This window comes from Camelus bactrianus, chromosome 19, assembly GCF_048773025.1.
Source record: "Camelus bactrianus isolate YW-2024 breed Bactrian camel chromosome 19, ASM4877302v1, whole genome shotgun sequence".
Classification (NCBI taxonomy): domain Eukaryota; kingdom Metazoa; phylum Chordata; class Mammalia; order Artiodactyla; family Camelidae; genus Camelus; species Camelus bactrianus.
Window position 1 is genome coordinate 6,740,712 of NC_133557.1, and position 20,880 is coordinate 6,761,591.

At 43.0% G+C, this 20,880-nt stretch overlaps 1 protein-coding gene across 3 annotated transcripts; it reads left to right on the forward strand.

Annotated features, from left to right (window-relative positions):
- Positions 1-967: 967 nt before the first annotated feature.
- TMEM230 (transmembrane protein 230) lies at positions 968-10,912 on the forward strand. Of its 3 annotated transcripts, none has more exons than XM_074346955.1 (4): positions 968-1,121; positions 3,045-3,165; positions 4,517-4,639; positions 8,976-10,912. In XM_074346955.1, exons 2-4 carry the CDS (start codon positions 3,067-3,069, stop codon positions 9,114-9,116), a joined length of 363 nt encoding a protein of 120 aa, XP_074203056.1. In that variant the 5' UTR covers positions 968-1,121; positions 3,045-3,066; the 3' UTR covers positions 9,117-10,912. The 3 variants fall into 3 exon arrangements, with proteins under 3 accessions (XP_074203056.1, XP_010971030.1, XP_045364528.1); XM_010972728.3 differs by lacking the exon at positions 968-1,121 and adding an exon at positions 1,215-1,624; XM_045508572.2 differs by lacking the exon at positions 968-1,121 and adding an exon at positions 3,534-3,612.
- Positions 10,913-20,880: the final 9,968 nt, after the last annotated feature.

Genomic DNA, 20,880 nt, shown 5'->3' on the forward strand with positions numbered 1-20,880 from the left:
CTAGTGGAAGTAGCCTTTCTTGGGACTTAATCCCTTAAAGGATGAAGATGGCTTAAATTCCATGGATGTTAGAGTTAACCGAGAAAGTGAAAAGGCCCAGCTGTTGTGAAAGACTTAAACTAAGTTCCAAGTAATAGTGCTACAAGGTCACAGATTGACATGCTGCATATCGAGAATTGCTTATTGTAGTCCTTTTTCTCACTGTATTTTGTTTGGTAGGTTAAATGACTGGTTTCTGTGTTGTACTCTAGTGAGTTACAATTACTGGACGGCAGAATTCACGCCTGGGGTAGGAATATCGGCTGCAAAGCAGCCTGATGTAAGTTTTTAGAGTGATGGAAAAATTTTACCTACACTGTGGTGGTGGTTCCAATACTATGTGCATTTGTCAAAACTAATCCAATTGTACTTTGTCATATGTAAGTTATACTTTAATAAACCTTGACCTTTTAAAAGGTTTATGTGTTGAAAAATGTCCCTTGTGGGTGGGCCTCTTACACGGGCGAGGCCTGATGACACGGAGCGGTAAACAAGCAAGAATGTGGGACTACAGGAGAACAGTATGGTATAGGGTCGTAGAGACGGTGGTGCCCCTCTAGGAGAGGCTACTGCCCTGGGCAGAGGGACACTGGACAGCTCAGGTCTTCCAGAAGCTTCGCCGGCTCGGCTTCCGCCTCCTGCGGGCGCCACTGCGCTCCCTGCACTGCTCGAAGGGTCTGAAAAAAAGAACGTAGCCCACTAGTCCCGGGCCCGACTGTGACCCAGGCGGTCCGGCTCCCTAGGCACCCGCCCGCCTGGGCAGAGGTGGTCGGCCGCCTGCCTAGACTGCGGCGCCTCCCGAAACCTCAGGGGACGCGTTCCAACCGCGTAGTCCTAAGGCCCCGACGCCACAAAGCAGGCCGCTCACACGAGCACCGCTAAAACGTGACGGAGAGCGCAATGAGACGGTGTCGCTCCCGGTGACGCCACGTCCGGCGCGCCGCCTTCCGGCACGCCATTTCCGGCGCCCGCCGGATTGGGGTGGGGCGGCAGTTGGGGGAGGCGGGCCATGAGGCTTCGGGCGCGCCTGCTGCCAACCGGGAGCAAGCTGTCGGTTCGCGGGCGGCCTGGCCGGGGCTCCGGTAAGGCGTTCGTGCGGCGGGGCGAAAGCGGAAGCGCCCGACTTCAGGCTCGCGACGCGGCCCAGAGAGCTCTCCCCGCGGAACTCAAGCCCCGAGTCTTGGGTGTGGAGTGCTCGCCCCCCCGGGGCACGGCTGGCCTCCTTCCAGAAACGGGCTTTTGCTTTCAGTCTAAATTCGCATCGGTTTTTATTTCTCTTCCTGGCTAGGTCTGCAGGCGGGCAAGGAGATTGGCGGCACGTAGTGCCAGGCACTGTGCTTTGCTGATGCTTTAAAAATTCTTGCAACATTCAAATGCTGAGGAAATTTAGGGGTTGCGGTGAAACTGGTTAAAAAAAAAAAAAGCCTGTTGGGAGCTTAGACTGGTACTTAGAAAACATCGGTTTACATTTTTCCTTTACTCTTTTAGAATTCTTACTGTTTGCCACCAATAAGCATTCGTCTCCTCTTTCTCTCACGCTCTGCGCTTTTGGTGTTCTGATGCGGTGTGAATAGTTAATGACAGAGTACGTAAACTTTTTTTAAAGACTAATACAAATTAGAAGTGATTAAATGCCCTCAAAACCCCACATATTGTTAGTTTGGACTTTAAGGTTTATAGAATTAAATTTAGATCCTCTTGTAATTAGGATCGCAACATTTAAAAACCTAGTATTTGCCTCAGTTTGATCTAACCCTTTCAGAAAAACATATGTTAGCTTACCCTTATTTTTTCAGTACTTGAATTCTGTGCCAGTATATAGTTACTAAGAAGGGGCTTGACCATTTAGCCCCAGTACCTTCATAATGCTAATTAATTTAGATTGACTGCAGGCCACTTAAAACAGCTCATTCGGTATTAGGTATATATAAAGCACTTAAAACAGTACCTGTCACCTAACTAGCACTAGGTAGGTTAACTGCCATTGTAATGGTGATGATTATTTGCAAAATGTCATGCCAGAGGAAGGCTAGTCCTTATTTTTGTTTTTTTATGTTACTCTCATTGAAATACTTAATTTTCTTTTTAAAGATATGTTTCGCTTTTAGAAATCAAATAGCTTCACAATCAAAATAGATTTACTTCTTTCATTGGTATAACTTTGTAATTTTATGGAAGAAAAGTACACAAATTACAAATGTTTTTCAATTTAAATATTGTTTTTTTAATGTTACCATCTTTTACACCGGTGTCATGATGACCATGATTTCATTGCTGGAGTCAGCTTTGAATATTTTGAACAAAAACCGGATTTTATTCAGGTTTTTGTTTGTTTGTTTGTTTGTTATTAATGTAGCTGTAGAAGTAACCTGGAAAGTGAGATCACTACTTTCAGTGCTTGGGGTGGAGCAGAGACACAGGCAAGTCAGAGGGCACTGATTTGGTAGCCAGTAGCTTATCCACATTTACAACAAGAAGCTTTATAGATCTGTATTAAAAGGGAAATAGAGGGAAAATCAGAGGGAAATAGGCAAAATACGTATGTAAATGTATTCCATTCTCTACCCTCCCTCCTCTCTCCCTGGCAAATAAGAGAATCATTTGAGTATATACTCCTCTTGCTGTTTCTGGTAGCAAGGACAGGGGACAGGCAATACTATAGCAGAATGGCTGAAAAAATGGACTTTGATGTCAGGTGGACTTAAGTCACCACTTTCACCTACTGTCTGTGTGACTTTGGAAAAATTAGGAGGCAGAGAAACATTGGTGGCAAAATAAACATAAGATCTGTTTCTTGGCAAATGTCTTGACTCTCATTCTACTAGGACAAACCAGAGTAGATAAATAATGACAGTGTTTTCACTTTGTCAGAGGAATACCAGGTTCTAAGAACAGCAGAGCCTAAATTGCCAGTTGCTCGTGTGACATTGCAGCCCGGAACTCCAATACCTATAGCAGACACATTGTTGTCTCCTGCAGAGAATAATACTTTTCTTTGTTTTCAGGCTGTAGCTTTGTCAGCGTGTTATGATGCCATCTCGTACCAACCTGGCTACTGGAATCCCCAGTAGTAAAGTGAAATACTCAAGGCTCTCCAGCACAGACGATGGCTACATTGACCTTCAGGTAAATGCAGAAGGGAGCTGATAAGATTGGCTGGCTCTGTTTCTGCTGAGTTAGCAGGAAGACCTTCCAGGTGGAGGTTTTGCTAACTGTCCCTAAGGATTAGAGGGAGCTGCAAGAAAGAAACTCATCTGTGAGATTCTTTCAGCCATAGCCTGCAGAAGAAGGGACTGTGGCAGAGCAGTTTTGAACCAATGTAAATATTGTCCATTTCTAAGAAATTTTAGTTGTAAAATGCCAGAGTCCAGTAGTTGCAAATTTCATTGAGTTTATCTGAAAATAATCAGGTTGCATTTTGCTAAGTAGAATTTTTTTAAGGACTGTGTCATTGGTTTGTTTACACTTTAGTCAAAACCAGTTCATCTTTTAAGGGAGAAACTAACTGCTAAAGCCAGCAGATTGTGGGAGTCTTCCTTCTTTCCTGATGTCATGAGATCCAATTTATTAAAGGTATTCTTTGTGGCAAACAGTAAGTAAGACAGAATATTAAGTTTGTGTCCTACCCTCATCATTGTTTATAAACTACTTCATTGCATATAAGATACTAGCATTCCCTTTGCCCACTTCCCCTTAGAATAGAATATTTTAGGTGGAACCAGGACCAAGGAGGAAATAGCAGGAACCCATCCTTTTAAATATAAACAGATCAATTATTGTTTGACTTTTTGGATCCACCCTTGAAGGAGAGAGTTTTTCTTTTTCTTTCTTTCTTTCTTTCTTTTTTTTTTTTTAAGTACATCTCAGAAGCTTCCAGCCAGTTAGGTCAGATACAACATGAGCCAAACCTTAGTAATCTGTCTCTGAATCTTAACCTTGAATTGAACTTGTTAATAAGGAGGTTACTTGCCCTGAGGGGCAGGCAACTAATGCTTTAGAAAAAGTTGTTTCTAAAACATTTGACTGCATGCTGACTTAGCTTTGAATGCCAGAAGTCATTTATTTTCTTTCTTACTTTTCCACAGCGTGATACTCACTCTTCATCCCCATGGATTAGCCTTCCATGTGCCAAGCACATAATAAACACGTGTAATTAATGAATGACCACAAAGTGCCTTTTGTTTTTGTAAGAAGAAAGCTTTTTTATGGTACAATGAATGGTCTGTAGAATGAGACTAGAACTAGAAAGAGTAACATTCTGCTGGGACTCCCTCGAGTGACCGTTAGCGCAGTTTAACTGGAGCGTCAGCTGCTGCCTGTGCTTTTCCCTTCTCCCCCAGAGCTACGCTGGATAGTAGGACTTACTTCAAGACACACGAAACATCCAGATTGGTTCTTCTTATCCTCCCTGTTTTAAAGTGTCTAAGCCCTGGTGTATTCATAATGCTCTTCCTTGTCTTTTTTGTTTCTCTTCCAGTTTAAGAAAAGCCCCCCTAAGATCCCATACAAGGCCATTGCACTTGCTACAGTGCTGTTTTTGATTGGCACCTTTCTCATTATCATAGGCTCCCTCCTGCTGGCGGGCTATATCAGCAAAGGGGTAAGTGGAGGGGCTGGTGGGAAAGCCATGAGATGTTTAAAATGTGAGCCAGGACTCTATTGTTTTACATTCATATCTGGTACAGCAGATTCCAGCAGGAAAGAGAAAGGGATTTTCTTTTGGATTTTATTCTCTGATAATAAGATGTGTTTCTTTCTTTGAGCCACAACAGATTCTCCCACAGTTCCTGTAAGGTGGGTATGGCTGGTAGGCACATTTTTCCCTCTGGATATGGGGCAATTTTCCTACCATCATAGTTTGGAACAGCAAAGCTGAGCCTGGCATTAAAGACTCTTGACTGACGAAGGCCACGACTAGAGTAGAATGCTGCTTGCTGTTACAGCTTTGCAGTTCCTCAGACGTACTGCTGTAGTCAGTGCTTGAGGAGAAACGGTGAGGCTTGTATAGGTCTGGGGCTGCTGACCAAGCCAGGAGTTTGGCTCATGGATCAGATATTTCATAAATTGGATTTGGTTGGAGTTTCTGTTGAGCTTCAATATGATACCTTAGAAACCTAAAGTGGTTTTTGGTGGTTCTTTCTCTTGGATTGTATACAGTTGCTTCTACAAAGTGTCTAAGTTGCGCTAAACTAATATTGACGGTAATTCACGTCCATTCTTCAATGCAAACCAAGCCAGGGAATGATGGTCATATTGCTCTGCAGAAGGAACACAGCCAGGAGCTAAAACTGTGGGCATTATCGCTGGAATTGTAAATAGTAGCATTGTCACAATAAAATGGCTGCTTTTAGAAGTGTATCTAATTTGCCTTAGGTCCTTAGCTATAAATAAATTATGTGGCTGCCAGATGCTTACTTGGGGCAATTTAAGCTTGACCGTCTAACTTCAGGACTGTGCCTTCAGTCAAGTTTCATTGCAGCATGCAGTGCTAACCCTGGGGGCAGGAGCAGGGGTCTATTCGTGATGTAAAAATTGAGAATAGAGGTGAAATCCACATGCAACAAATATCACTTCACCTTGCGTGGTTTATCAAAGACTACTTTAGAAATAAGGATAAAGGTGTTAATTAAGAAAATCACTTAATAGTTTTTTTAGTTTTTCACTTTTTTTTTGGTGAAACTACAAGATTTTTATTTAAAAAAATTTTTTTCTTTCCATTATGGTTTATTACAAGATATTGAATATAGTTCTGTGCTGTACAGTAGGTCCTTGTTGTTTATCTGTTTTTTTTTAACTTTTTTATTGAGTTACAGTCATTTTACAATATTGTGTCAAATTCCAGTGTAGAACACAATTTTTCAGTTATATATGAATATACATATATTCATTGTCACATTTTTCTTCGCTGTGAGCTAGTTTTTCACTTTTTATTGCAAACGTTTCAAAACAGTAGGTGCAATAATTTAATGAACCCCTGCCACGTGTACCCCACAGAGCATCAACAGTTATGTTTTGTTTCATCTACACCCCCAACTTTTTTTCTGGTAAACTAAAGAAAATACCAGATTTGCATTTGCTGATAAATTCATAAGTGTGCATCCTCAGTATGCATCTCTAACAGTTTTTACATAAATCTTGGGGTGCTAGCTTAATATCATTTACCTTGTTTTTCTATTTCTCATATATCTGGCAAACTGTTAGATTTAGGGACTTGCTTAGATCTACTTTAGTTTTATTTTAGAAAGAATATTTCGTAGGGGTTGCTGTGTAATTGCTATTGCACACTGGTTCTCAAACTTCAGTGTCTGTCAGCATCACCTGGCAAACGTGTTCCCACACAAGTTCCCTGACCCTAGTCCCAGAGGCTCTAGTTTTGTAGGTCTAGGGTTTAGCATGAGAATTTGCATTTCTGACAAGTTCCCAGGTGATGGTAGTGGTCCAAGGACCACACTTTGAGAACCATTGCTATATAGCATTACATTAGGAGGCACATAATGGTTGTCTAAATTTTTATTTGATATTAAGATTGACTACTGGTTTCACATGTCTTCAGTCTAATTCATTCATTAAGGAGTTATGCCCCATTACCCTTTGCACTGATGAGTCCAGTTCTAACATTTTCTGCATTTATCAGCTAAAATTCTTCTAGAACTTTCTCAAATCCACTATTTGGCTACCCTGAAATGCAGTGTGTGTAGTGAAGGTAGGAAAAATGTTTGATGATTTCTCTTTAATTATCAACTTTTATGAAATTATACCTAGCAACCTCAAAAGGTGACCACAGAATTGCTAGTGTCACTATAAGCTCATCACCTTTTTACATATTTGTGTTTCAGTCAACTGCAGTCTGTATACTTTTTAATATATAAATTGTCCCATGTTTGCTCAGCAGGAGCCTCTTCAAGTTACTCCTGTGTCTTTTAAAGCTGACCCAGGTAGCTTTTAACAGCTTTCTTGCTCAGCAAGTTATCCCAGGCCCAGCTATAGATTTCCTGTCCCCCCAGCTTGTAAATAGCCATTTCTCTAAGGAGCCCTGGTTTCTTTATGGGAGATAGACTTAGAGATCACAAACTGGACATTAATCGTTCTCATTGCTATTGGGTTTCATTGTTCCTAGGCCTTTTCAGTGACAGAGTTAGGAAATAGGTATCTTTTAGAAAACAAAGGAAAATCATATTGTATAGATATAATAGCATGTAGATGTAGTATAATATATAGATATTTGCCATGCAAATTTAAGACTAGAGTTTGAACTTAATTTCTTTGATTTTAGGTATGTATATCTGTCCTAATGATATTGATATAGTTACTTACATCCCTTATTCTACATTATACGTATAATAGTTTCAAAATAACAGCAGAATTAATGCTAAGTAAAAGAAGGCTGAATGCACTGTATGTTTCCTTTGCAATTCTTTTAACCCTTGGGATCTATCCCACTAGGGATGTACAGTCGAAATCCTGCAAAAAGTGAAAGAAGCAGAAAAGTAGAAAATATAAAATAAGATGATAGAAAAAGTACCGAGCATGTTAATTGTGAGAGTTGTAGACTTTATTCTTTTTAATGCTCAGGTAGTGCCCTTCAAGTTCTCTTCCCTTGGTTTTAAGCTTGCGTTCACTGAGTCATGTGTGCCAGCTGGGGCTACTTGCTTTACGTGTGTCACCTCATTTAGTTTTCACTAGAACCATATGAGGGAAATAATCCTATTTCCGTTTCTGAATGAAACAGCCAAACTTACATTGATCAAATAGCCTATCAATATACATTGTGTAAATAGCCCTGTTAAAAGAAGATTTTTTAGATTAGGTGCAAGTCTTTAGGGAAATCTTCCTAAGCTTAAAAACAACGGGAAAAATCACAAAGAACAAGAAGAATAAATTTAACTGTATAAACATTTAAAACTGCACCTACGCAGGAGAGGCAAAGCAGTTTTGTAAAGGTGAATCCATTCATTTAGCAGATTTATTAAGCCTCTATTATATGTTGGACACAGCTGGGGATAACAGGGATGAACAAAGTCCCTGCCCTCATGGAACGCCCCCAAAAGTTGAAGCCCTATTAATAAAGAAACTAAATACCATTCCTCCCTCTCTGACCTATGAATTGTGCTTGTGGGAATGAATATATCCTAAGAAAATAACCTGGAAGACCAGGCAAACCGCTGAAGTTTATTGTGGTATTCTGTGCAGTTACAGAAGGTATCCAGCTGTCTGGGGTCTGGTTAAGTAAGATTGTAACATCCATTATGGTGGAATGTTACATGTCATAGCTGACATACAACATTTTATTGGTTTCAGGTGTACAGCAGGATTTGGTATTTGTATATTTTGGGAAATGATCACCACAATAAGTCTATTTAACATCCATTACCACAAATAGCTATTTTTTTTCTTGTGTTGAGAATTTTTAAGATCTACTCTCTCAGCAACTTTCACGTATATAATACAGTATTATTAACTACAGACACCATGCTCTACGTATACCCCTAGGACTTAGTTATTTTATACCTGGAAGTTTGTACCTTTTGACCACCTTTTCACCCATTTCACCTACCTCCCTTTGTCCCCCCAGTTAAGAGCTTTTAGTAGTATTTTGGCAATTGTTTGTTGTAATTGCCAAATTTGTCCCAAATTTTTGTCTCAGAAACAGAGTATGGTGTATTCACAACTAAAAACTTCAAAGGAGTGGAAGGAAATAAGCCAAAATATCTATGGATGAACATGGATAATTTCTCTAACTTTTTGTACTTTGCAGTTTTTCTGCAATTGATAAGGAGGAAAAGAGACATAAACCTTTCCCCTTGGTAGTGTACCACCCAAAGAAAATGCTCTGAAAAGTGTAAAATAACTGATCTTTGCATTGGACCCTTGCTTTATTTTATTCTAAAATGTATTACTTGCAAGGAACTGATGTGCTTTCCTCCTTCTGCCACCAGGGGGCAGACCGAGCCGTTCCTGTCCTGATCATTGGCATCCTGGTGTTCCTGCCAGGATTTTACCACCTGCGCATCGCCTACTACGCATCCAAAGGCTACCGGGGTTACTCCTACGATGACATTCCAGACTTTGATGACTAGCACCCACCTCAGTCCTGACGAGAAGAGTCACAGATGAGACCGAGCCCAGCTTTAAGACACTGAGCAGAAACTATGGCTAAGGGCTGAGGAGCTCTGCAGTTGCAGATGTTTAACAAAACCGTGGCCAGATTATATGGGTCCATCCTAAAGATGTTAACTGAGCTGACAACCAGCTCGTTAGGACAGTCTCCCTTTTTCATCTCCTGGCCCTGGCTAAAACCCCTGACAAGTTTTCCTACATGAATGTGTATCATGGAAGAGTAGCAGTGTGAATTGTATGGAAAAGTGGGAGGTTTTTCTCTAGTGGAAAGTGTTGCTGCCACCACCCTTTTCAGAGCTGAGCATTTCTTTTAACTAGTCCTCATTGTCAATATGTTCTTGTGGCAAATGGAAGAATGCAGTATGTCAGATTTCTTATTAGTAAGTAAGTTATTTTGAAAGTCTCTAAGTGTCTTATCCCCATACTCGCCTCTCACTTTGTGTTCTAGTGGAAGACCTTGGCAAGATCAATATCAGTGTGAGTGCATCTGTAATATTTTTTACTTGCTTATTAACAGCAACCAGGAAGTTTTTCAACCCTCAGAGCAAGTTTTCAAAATGTAAACACTTTCTCCTTATTCACAAATCCTTGGCCAGCTCTGATCTGGTAAAGTGATAGGTTGGCCAGCATATAATTTGGATCATTCTGTCCTTTGTAGATGAAGATGTTCTGTAGATCATGCTTTTAAGGACTGGACTTTTGGCTGTTTCCTAAGGAAAAATGTAGATAAGCAGTTATTAGAGTTTATAAACCCATTGTTAGCACCTTGTGTTATGATGTCATTCTGCTGAAGGCCATAAGAATTGGCCTAGATCTCTAGAGGACTAGACTGCCTTAGTTTGATTTTGTTCCCTAGCTTGCAAAAAGTGATTTATATTCAAAAGAAATTAAAATGTCAAAATCTAAATGCTAGACTTAAAAGTTAACTTTAAACATATTTCAGAAAACAGTTTAGTGATTATATGATATCTTTGATCCTAATACCCAGGACTTCCTTTGTTTTTAGATAACTGGCATTGTGTGCCAGACTGCTTTCCAGTCATTCTTTTACTCTGAAGTTACGGACTTGACCGACTAGAAGTCTGGAAGTGCCATCAACTGAGATTTGGAGGGCTGTGGGTAGAGCTAGGTTATTGGGGAAGATGAGCTCAACTTTGGATATGTTAAATTTTGGATGTCTGCTTGCTGGCCAAGTGGAGATGTTGAGTCAGCAATTGAAGTGTGCAGTTTTGGAGTTCAGAAACGGAGTCGAGGCTATAGTTAGAAATTTGGGAGTCAGTGTTGGGCCAATATCTAAGAGCCATGGAACTGGATGAGATCACCTATGGAGTGAGAACATATGGGGAAAAAACTAGGTTAGGACTCAGCCAATGAGAGACAGAGAGGGGGCACCTGAAGCAGCCTCCAAGATGAGGTGCATTTTACAATGGAAAGGTAGGCGGGGAGTCCAGTCTTCTAATTAAAGTTCTTAGGTTTTGGCAGTGAAAATATGAGGAAATACATAACGCTTTATCCTGGGCAGTGTTGCAAAGCTCAGACCAGGAAGTTTTGGCCAAACCAAATATTTGATCCTTTTTATAAGGGTAATGAGGCTACCAGTAAGGGGGGAAAAATCCAAATGCAGTGGTAGAGGGGAGTAAAAGGCCCGGTCCCCAACCTTGTCTAAGTCTCTCGTGTACCCTTCTAGAAATGTCCTAAGCACATGTCTATATCCTTTAAAAAAAAAAAAAAAAAAACAAACCTCGGACGCCCATGATACAGTTCTGTAATTTTTTTCCCACTTATTCTATGCATCTTTACCATATCCATGGAGATCAGCCACATTCTCTTTAACATACATCACGTGAGCAGTTTTCCACAGATAGTTGTGCCTGTAGTTACAAGGTCCTAAGAGCAGAGACCATAAAAGTCAGGTTCCTGGAGGAGGAACTGCCTCTTGGGTGTTCCCTGGGGAATGGCCCTTGCTCTTCCATTGGAACATAATCTCATTCTAGTTGGGATTGCTACCCTTTTATTTAAGTATTGTTTATTAAGTCAGAATCAGACTCCTTATAACTATGCTCTGACAGCAATTGTGTATTCTGGTTCTTTATAGAAAACATCTAACCTCCATAATAACAGTGAATGTTCCTGGGACTCTTTGCCAGATGTTGTGCCAAGCGCTTTTATTACATACTCTATTTCATTTCAATCCTTGGAAAAATCTTGAGTTGGGTAGGATTCTTAGGTTATAGGTTATTTGGGACTTATGTTTAGGCCAATCCTGAATTTCCCTTGCCAAGTGTGAAAGTCACATGCCTTTAGGGGCTGGACATGTAAAGAAATGGAGGGCAGAGAGATGGACAGGATTATTGAGGTCAATTGTCGAATGTATATTTTACCTAAAAGCAGCCTCTTCATCCCTTTAAGTGTTGGCCAAACCATGTGCTCTAGCTGTATGAGGCTTCCCTTATTTGCAACAAGGATTGGCTCTCATTCGTCATTTCCAGCATCCTCCCCAGTTGCATCAGCTGCTCCACATATGATGGCAGTTTCAGGCCGGTTCCCTCCAGATAGGCTTCACCTGGTCATTGTGCCAGGTGCATGTTGATTACTTCCTTTCTGTTGATTGTCAGGTGCGGAGGGTACAGTAGAAAAAGATAGGGTTTAGTCATTGAGGAGCAGAGGTTGCCAACTAGTGGCCACAGGTGTTGGCCAGCATTTTGTTTTAAAAATGGAGAAGTTCACATGATCTGGATTTGGGGCTTTTAAAAAAAAAAGAATGAATAGATTTTTCTTACTGAGTAACCACAGCCAACTTGAGCAAAGTAGTGTTGCAGCAGCTTTGAGCAGAATTCACCAGTTCACTGCAGTTCCCGCCACTGGTTGGTTACTTTTGTACCAAATCTGCTAGTTTTCTTCATTAAGGGCAAAGAATGTGTCCCACAAATTCTAGCACAGTGCTGGTGGGCATTTAGGTTTATTGAATGAAGAACCAAAGTCAAGAGTGCATTTCTGTCCCAGGTCAGGATGTTCCTTTGAGGCTGGTACCATTTGATTCAGACTTTCCTAAATGACCCTCTGCCAGCTGCTCTTTGGACAGCTCCTCTTTTGGTGCTACCTGTGAGTCAGGTCTCTGCCCGGCACCCCCTGCTCAGGCTGATGAGCCCAGTTCACAGCCACCTGCAAGTCCCTTCCTCCAGGGTCGCGCGTGTCCCTGCCGGCTGGCACAGAAGCGCCTCCTGTTACTGGTGCGGTGAGGGAAGCTGGTATGGGATGAGAACAGCCTTGAGTTTCTGCTGACCATCAAAGGATCATAAGCCAAATCAGCTCACCTTAGTCGCCTTGCCCTGCCATCTAATTTCCTATCCAGGGGCCTCTCCTAAATACGGTCCCACTGGTTTGCGGTCTCACGGTGTGGAGTCCACTCAGGGTTTAGTGCCAGGGTGGAAAGGGCACACGCAGTCTTACTCCCTGTAAGGTATTGTGCAACTTACCTCTGAAGCCCCAGTTTCCTTATCTCCTAAAGTGAAGATAACCACTTCCTACCCCGAAGGGTAATTGTGAGGATTAAATGAAACAATCTGGGAGGGTGCTTTGTGTAGAGCCTGGCTTCCAGTAAGGGAAGCTGCTGTTTGAGAGAATGAAGAAGCTCACTGTTTTGGCTTCAGGGCGTCTTGCCTGGGGCAAGGCTGCAGAGGAGGGAGGAGGGCCCATGTTGGATCCCTGGGGCCAGCCTGAAGAACTTGCAGTTCCCTGAAGGGACGACCCCAGGGCCTGGGCCAGAGGCAGCACGGCAGGCGGGGGCCTCGCCCAGGCCCGGCTCCCTTCCCTGACCGCTGCCGGTGGGACGGGGTGAGGAGGCCTCCAGCCCCTGGCCCTCCTCCAGCACGCAGCTGCTTCAGCCCTTCTCTGGAACAAGATGGAAAGGAAGAGGACCAAAGCCCCCCCCGTAGCTAACACGTGGGCCACCAGAGACCCCTGCAGGGAAGGCCCCCCAGGGAAGGCGGTGGATGACACAGGAAGACGGGATGATACGGCTGGAGCACCCTCAGACCGCCTCTCCCTGGAGCTTGGTCCCTGTTTTCACCTCTCCCTCCCTGCACTTCCCTTCTCAGCCTTGCCCTTGGACATTCAAGGGTGGGCTGTGGACCAGCAGCATCAGCATCCTCCCGGAGCTTGTTGGGTGCACAGAATCTTGGGCCTGCTCAGACTGCTAAATCAGAACCTGCGTCTTAACTAGACCCCCAGGGGCTCCATTGCCTGTCAGTGTCGGAGCAGCGCTGATCTGGGGTGCCTTGTGCCTCCCAGTCCATTTCCTCACTTTAGGACTGGACCTCCTCTGGTCGTGCGGGTGGCCAGGGGTGGGGAGCACCCAGAAGTCTGGCCCCTCCTTCTCCACCCACCATTATTCTCCAGCTAAAGCAGTAACCCCCAAGGTCTTGAGGAAGCTTCATACCAGTGGTACAGAAATATTGAAGGAAGCTTTGTGAAGATTCTTTTTTTGTGCGTGTGTGAGTAGTGAGAAGTCCTACAGGTGGGGAAGGTCTGTGGCGGAAGTGGAAGCACGCCTTGGTGCTCTGAAGGCCGGGGGAAGGGACAATGCGTACTTTATGGCCCAGTGAGAGGCAGGATGTTTTCTCTTGGTTTCTGTGGGAGACAGAGTGGCTCAGGAACTGACCCTGAACCCTGAGGGTGCTGGCTTTCCTCCCTGTCCCTGTGGGTCTCTGATGCCTCCAGTCTTTCATTCCTATCACTAACTTGAGAAGATTCAACTAGAAAATGTTCCAGGCTAGGGGATAAAGGTTCTTGGCTAAGATGCTAATCCTTCAAAAGGGTTTTCTCTAGGATTGATACCTATCAGGTTTGCTCTGAGATCACGCACAGGACCACTGTGTCCCTACAACTGAAAAGATGGCATCAGCAGAATCACCAACACAGCCTAGGAGGGTCTGTGGCCTGGCAGAGTTGAGATGACTCACCCCACTGGGAGGAATGACCTTCCAGGCCTCCCATTTCCTCCACATAGTTGTGTCACTTTGGCTGAATCAATATTCATTGTTGACATTACTAAGAATATATAAACCTTCACAGCTCAGCCGGGACAGATACTATGACTGACTTCTCTCTTCCAACACAGCTTTCAGTTTTTCCTGGAGTTAACAATCTTGTTTTATTTGTTGCCATGAATTCATCGATCTTGCTTATGAATATTGATTTTAAAATTGTAAGTAAATTATAAGATCACAGCCAGCTGTGGATTCAAACAAATAAGCAAAGTCAAAGGTATGTTAAGAAAATCAGTTGTAGGGGGGAAGGTATAGCTCAAGTAGTACAGCACGTGCTTAGCACGCACAAGGTTCTGGGTTCAATCCCCAGTACCTCCTCTAAAAATAAATAAATGAATAAACCTAATTACCTCCCCCCTCAAAAAAAAGAAAAAGAAAAAAAAAATCAGTTGTGTACTTCAGTATCTTAATAGCTTAAAGGAGAAAAATCATATGACCCTCTTGATAGAAGCCAAAAAGGCATTAGATAAAATTTAACATCGGTTCCTGATTTATTAACAAAAGAAATTAAAATTCTGGCCAACTTTGAATAGATAGACCTTAGCATCAAAAAGAATATAAAGAATCAATAGCAAATACTATGTAGTAAAATACCAGATGTATTCTCATTAAAATCAGAAACAAGGTAAAACCTGTCATTCTGGTTAAAGCAAAAGCAGACATGAATCTCAGCTCATAGACCCAAGTTTGCAGGAAGTCAGGCGTTTCAATTGTTTTCCTGCTTTTTTAAATAATTACATTGAATTTTCGTCGTAAGTCAATATCCTACCCGGTGATTGAAATTTACTCTTGGTCATTTTGAGAGTGTTCCCCCTCTGCGAGGTTTGCCATCTCAGTTGGAGGAGAGGGGCTATCCAATAGCGTCAAAGCTTCCAGGAAAGGAAAGTATGTGGTCCTTGTGTGTCCACAGTGGCATTTGCTGTGATGTACTTTGTCTTGTTTAATCCTCAGATGTTGGTCCACACGTGTAGCTGTGGTGGTGTTGCTTGTTCTTAGCTGCGCACTCTGAAGTCTGTCTCTCAGCTCCTTCTGGACCCCACTTGGGCACATGAGAACATTAGATGACCCTTGTACCTATATAGTGGGACTGTACAAGGTTCTTCACTGCCTTTGGGCTCTTTCTGGACACACATCACATTATCCTGCTGCCCCCACCCCCATCCTGGGGTGCCCAGGAACTGTCTGGGCTGTCTCTGCTCCAGCTGTCCAGCTCTGCCCATAGTCTTTTCATTTCTCAAAGAAATGATATGATTTTGCTGCTTCCCAGGCTCTACTTAGAACAAGGGAATGGGTCCCTTCCACTTCAGGCTTCCCAGTCTATCAAAGATACCTCTTGTTCTCCTGCTGGCGGCTCTCCCTTCCCATTCCCCACCCTCCATTTACGGCAAAGCTTGGGCTTCTGGGGAAGACGGATGGGATGGATGCGGGGATACGTTAATGTTTCAAACCCACTTGCTTTCCTCTAACTCTCCTCTTTTCTCTGAATCCAGAGCCTTTTATTTAATCTAAAGAAGCACTAAACTTAAGTACATTTATGGAGGAAGTTAATTTTAACATCAAATAATCCCTAGTGAAGAACCTTTTGTTTTACTTCCAGCTGTCATGAATTAGTATTTTTGGTTTATACACTGTTCAGTGAGATGAGTCTGCCAATCGTGCATTTGGATATTGTGGCAACATCAAATTATTATAATGGTTTAAATGCTTGCTCTCAATATCTGTAATTAAGTCATCAGAGGCCAGTGACAAACAGCTTATGACTGGCAGTGGTCCAGAGGCCACATTGCATAACCTGGAACAAAGGTTCAGTCACCTCCACGTCAGCTCTTCTAAATCTAATTCAAATACTGAAATTAAAAATGCAAGAACTTGACTTCCTTTTCCTGTGCGTTCTGCTGCCTCACCCCTTCCCTAAGCCAGTAGGCACAGAATACCTAACTGCTGCAAAGTAGTAGTGACGAGGTCACAGAAAATAGTGGAAATGAAAATTGCATCAGTTAACACAGCGAGTTTCTTTCTTGCTGCAGAAATGAGAAGTATAAAATTGATTTTTTTAAAAAAGGAAGAGAATGAGAGACTAGTCATAATTTGTAGATAAATAGATTGCAACCTATAAAAAACAAGAGATTTTTAATGAGTTCCGTGGGATGGATGGTTACAAAGAATATCAAAAGCAAGGGCCCTTCTACTATACTAGAATAATGATTAGAAAGTGTAATAAAATAAGGGTCTCATTCACAACAGCTGTGAAACAAAATACTTGGAGATCAAATTAATAGGAAGTTGCTGAGTATATTTGATGAAAAAAAAATAAAACCTTACTGAGATACTTAAAAGATTTTATTTTATTAGTAAGTCTCTATATTGTAAAAAGATGTGAGTGTTTCTACAAATATACTCTCATTCTAATCAAAATCACGTGGGAGGGGTAAGGAGGCCTTGACAAAGTGATTCTCAAATCTATCTAGAAATTAAAGGGATGATAATAACCAGAAAAAATTTCAAGGGAGAACCTTGAAGGAGTATTTATCTTCTTTGACTTTACATGGCATTGTAAAGCTACATAAATTAAAACAGGGTGATTCCGCACAGGCATGAAAAGGGAAATAAATGTGTGTCACATTTGGACACACAAAATCTGTGTCCCCCCAAAAGCCAAAATATCAGTAAAAATTTAGCATATGATTAATGGGCGATTAAAATTACAAGAGAAATGATGAGTTGTTTAAATAATTGGTGTTAGAACAACTGATTTCTAAATGTGCCCAGTCCTCCTGGGCTCCTGTTTGGATTGTACTTCCTTGTCACTTCAAGCTGCGTGTCCCCATGTGATTTGTGCTGGCCAATGAAATGTGAGTTTGAGTCGTGTATGTCACTTCTGAGAAGAAGCTTTAGGAGCCAGTGCACAATTTCCCTTGTTTTCACTCCCTCTGCCTTGGTCCTGGAGTGAGGATGATGCATAGCAGAGCCCCTAAATGACCCACAAGGAACATATAGTGTGAGAGAAATAAACCTTTGCTGTTTGAAACCACTGGATTTGGGGGTTTCTGTTACACAGCATAACCCAGCCTACCCTGACTGATACAATCCCTGTCTCATACTTTACACTTGTCAGAAGAAAAACAATTCATATCAATGTATCAGAGATGCAAATCATTAATGCTTTCTAGGAATATCTTTGCTTTTGAAAGGGGGTTTTAAGGAGAAGGCATTGCTTACCCAGAAGAATAAACTGCTGTATGCAGGACCAGCTATATAATAAAGCATGAAATGCAAATGCAGGATCCCTTGTTAAAGTGTATTAAAAATTTCAAGATGGTGACAGCAGAACGTAAACCTTGAATGAGGTCCTTCTAAGCGTGGGTCCCTGTGGGACTACCCAGCTTGCACACCTGTGAAGCTGGACCTGACCTTATGTAATTGGTATGGCTGCATCCTCCCTTTTCTCCTGGTGTAATTTCCTCACTATTCTGCCCTTAGATTATACTTCCACAAAGTGGGGAGGGAAGGGTATAGCTCAGTGGCAGAGTGCATGCTTAGCATGCATGAGGCCCTGGATTCTATCCCCAGTACCTCCATTGAAAAAAAAAAGATTATACTTCCACAGGGCAGTGAGGTTACTCAAATGTCATCTTCTCAGTTAGGCTAACTCCTATCCCCCATGTTCCTTATCCTGATTTATTTTTCTTTTTTAATACTTTCCACTATCCATCATAGTTCACATTTACTCATTTATCTTATTTATGTGTATCTCCCCTACTAGAATGTAATCCATGAGGGCACAGGTTTTTGTCTGTATTGGTCACTGTTGTATTGTCAACACCTAGGACAGTGCCTGTCATGTAGTGAACAGCGAACATCTGTTGAAAGAGTGAATAACTGAATTTAAAGACTATCAATAAGAGACTATGTAACAGGCATCCACACATTGGTGGGTCCATCCACCCAACAATATTTAATGATAGTATCTCAAGTCACTGCGTCGTGTTACCCCTGGGGCTATGGTAACAACCGAACCACAGTACTTCCTGTCCAGCAACAGAGTTGGGTGCTTGGGCCATTGCTGCAAATCCAAACAGCAATTGTGAAATTGCTCATGACACAGCATGTCATGAGGCTGGGATCCTACAGGAAAAAGATTCTTTTTTTATATCAATTTTACTGGGATGTAATTTACCATAAAATGCACTCAGTTGAGCTGTACAGCTTGATGCATTTAGATGTAGGTATATACTTACATTCTATATTGTTTTATGATAAAAATACATAAAAATTAAATTTACCATCTTAGCCATTTCTAAGTGTACAGTTCAGTAAAGTTAAGTATATTCATATTGTTGTGCAACAGATCTCTAGAATCTTTCCATCTTGTGAAACTGAAATCTGTACTCATTAAACCCAAATCTCCCTTTCCCCCAGAGAAAAACTTTGCTTTTAATTCACCCTTATAAATGCAGTATTCAGAATGCTTAAAGAACTCCTTAAAATAATCTCAAAATAGGGCCACTTCCAGGAAGAGTAAGTGAATCATTCAGGACCTGTAAGTGTTCCAAAAAAAAAAGGAAAAAAAAGCAAGTCAACTTAAATCAGCTAAACAGTAAAGAGAAATTTAGGGGCTCTTGTTTAAGAACAGTCCTCTCCCCAGATATCTCCAGCTGTTGTTTCCCTTCCCAGGCTGGTGGGAACAGCGCCAGCCAACCCTCTCTTCCTGGGTCTTCTGAGAAAGAGGGTCTTCCTTCCTGGCAGCCAAGGCAAATGCCTCCTCAGCTCCCTGTAAGATCAGTTTGGGTGTGCTGCCCAAGATGGAACTAATCTCTATGGCCAGAGTCTTAAACCAGTCAGGGTCCATGTGGGAGCCTGGGCAGGGCTATAGCCTCCCGACACTGCCTGGCTGAGAATGAGATGATCTAATCAATAAAATTGGGTCCAGGAAATAAAAGGGGAAGGGATGCTGGGGCAACATCATGATGTCACCATTGCTATGTATTTTATACAATTATGTCAATCATTTAGTATTCAGTGAGTTCTAGATACAAAATGAAAACCTTGATGAACCACTGGGGTGTGGATCGAGTTGTACCTGAGTCCTTGATTTAGGGTTTATGAAGGAAGTATTCCCGGGAGAAACCTGAAAGGGGTCAGGGTGGGAGAAGCAGGACAGGGAAGGAGAGGAAGCCCAGTAAGGATGCCACTGGAGAGAGATTCCAGCCGCAGAGCTGAGTGTAAACTAAAGAACTGGGCTGTTGTACTCCGCGCTAGTCATTGGCTACTGGCCATGGGGAAGAAGGTAATCTCCCAGATGCTCCCAGCCCTCCAAGCAGTCACAGAGGCTCCTGTGCCCAGGGGCACTGTTCTGATGTTTGCTTGTGTTAGCCATTCACAGCAAAGCTGATGAGAGTTGGGTGCGTGGAGCTGATCAAAGGTGAGTCTTCAACAGAGTCCACTGCAGGACAGGTGTGACCAGAATTTACTGAGAAAGCTGGTGCCAGATAACCAGACCCAGGGCCCACCCATGGGGCAGAGAGCACGCATCGTACCTTGAGGGGAGCTGCTATCCAAAGTGCCACATAAACAAGCAGGCTGAAGGTATGGCACAGCGAACACCCCGCCACGGGTCTGGAAGAATGAAGTTGTTGAATGGAGAAGAGAAAATGTGGTGCTGAGAGGGACAGTACAAAAGTGAGGGAGATGAGGAAGCCCCTTTCTGGTTTCCCTCATCTTGGTGCATCAACTCCCACCAACCCAGGCCTCGGCTTGGCCTTGGGTTCACCTCTCCCCGAGCTGGCTGCCTGCTGGCCCAGGCTCGCCAAGCTGCTTTTCACCAGGGCCCCAGGGCTGCCTGCCCAGCGCCATCAGTGGTGCCAAGCCCCAGCCTGAACCTGGCTCTAGCTCTGGCCTCTACCAGCACCCTGACGGTACCTTGGAGCCTGCGGCCTGAGCAACCAAAGCCACAACCCAGGTTGGAAGCACCAAGGCCTTCCAGGCTGGCTCCATCTGGAGCTCTGCCTCTGTATGGCAGCTGCTCTCAGTGCTGCGTCCAGAACCTCTGGCAGCCCTCTCACTGATCGTGTGTGCTGGGGCTTCTCGTTCCTTTACAGGCTTCTGAGTCTTTTGGGAGGATTGCCCTGGAGTTTCTGAAGCTCTTCCGTAAGAGCTGGGATTTTGCATTCCGTGGGGAAGCCCTTAATCAATGAGCGATGGTCTAGAAGAAAGTCCAGCTCCCTTGCCTGGAGGCAGGATAACACGAGGGATCAGGTGAGGCTGGAACTATACCCGAAATGCCACCAGAGCTCAGGTTTCTTCCCCCTCTCCCTCCTGCTTCACCATCCCCTGTGTCCCCTAATAATCCTTCCTCAATAATTTGTTGCACATGAATCTTTTCAGGGTCTGTTTCTGGGGAATACAACTTGAGTGAATATGCTGGTTGGCCCCAATTTCTTGGGCCATCAGTCCCCACAAAGAGGCTGAAACTAGATCCTGAGGAAGCTGCAAGCTCAAGCCTTTACAGCCTCAAGATCAGCACAGAAAAAGGCTCTTCACTGCCAGCTCCAGGTAGAAAAATCCTGGAGAGAGATCTGCTTGGCCAGCGTGGAGCATGTGTCCACCCCAGCAGCCATCACCGAGGACAGGAGAGTGGGGTTCTGTAAACTCCCCCAAAATGACATGGTTAGAAATT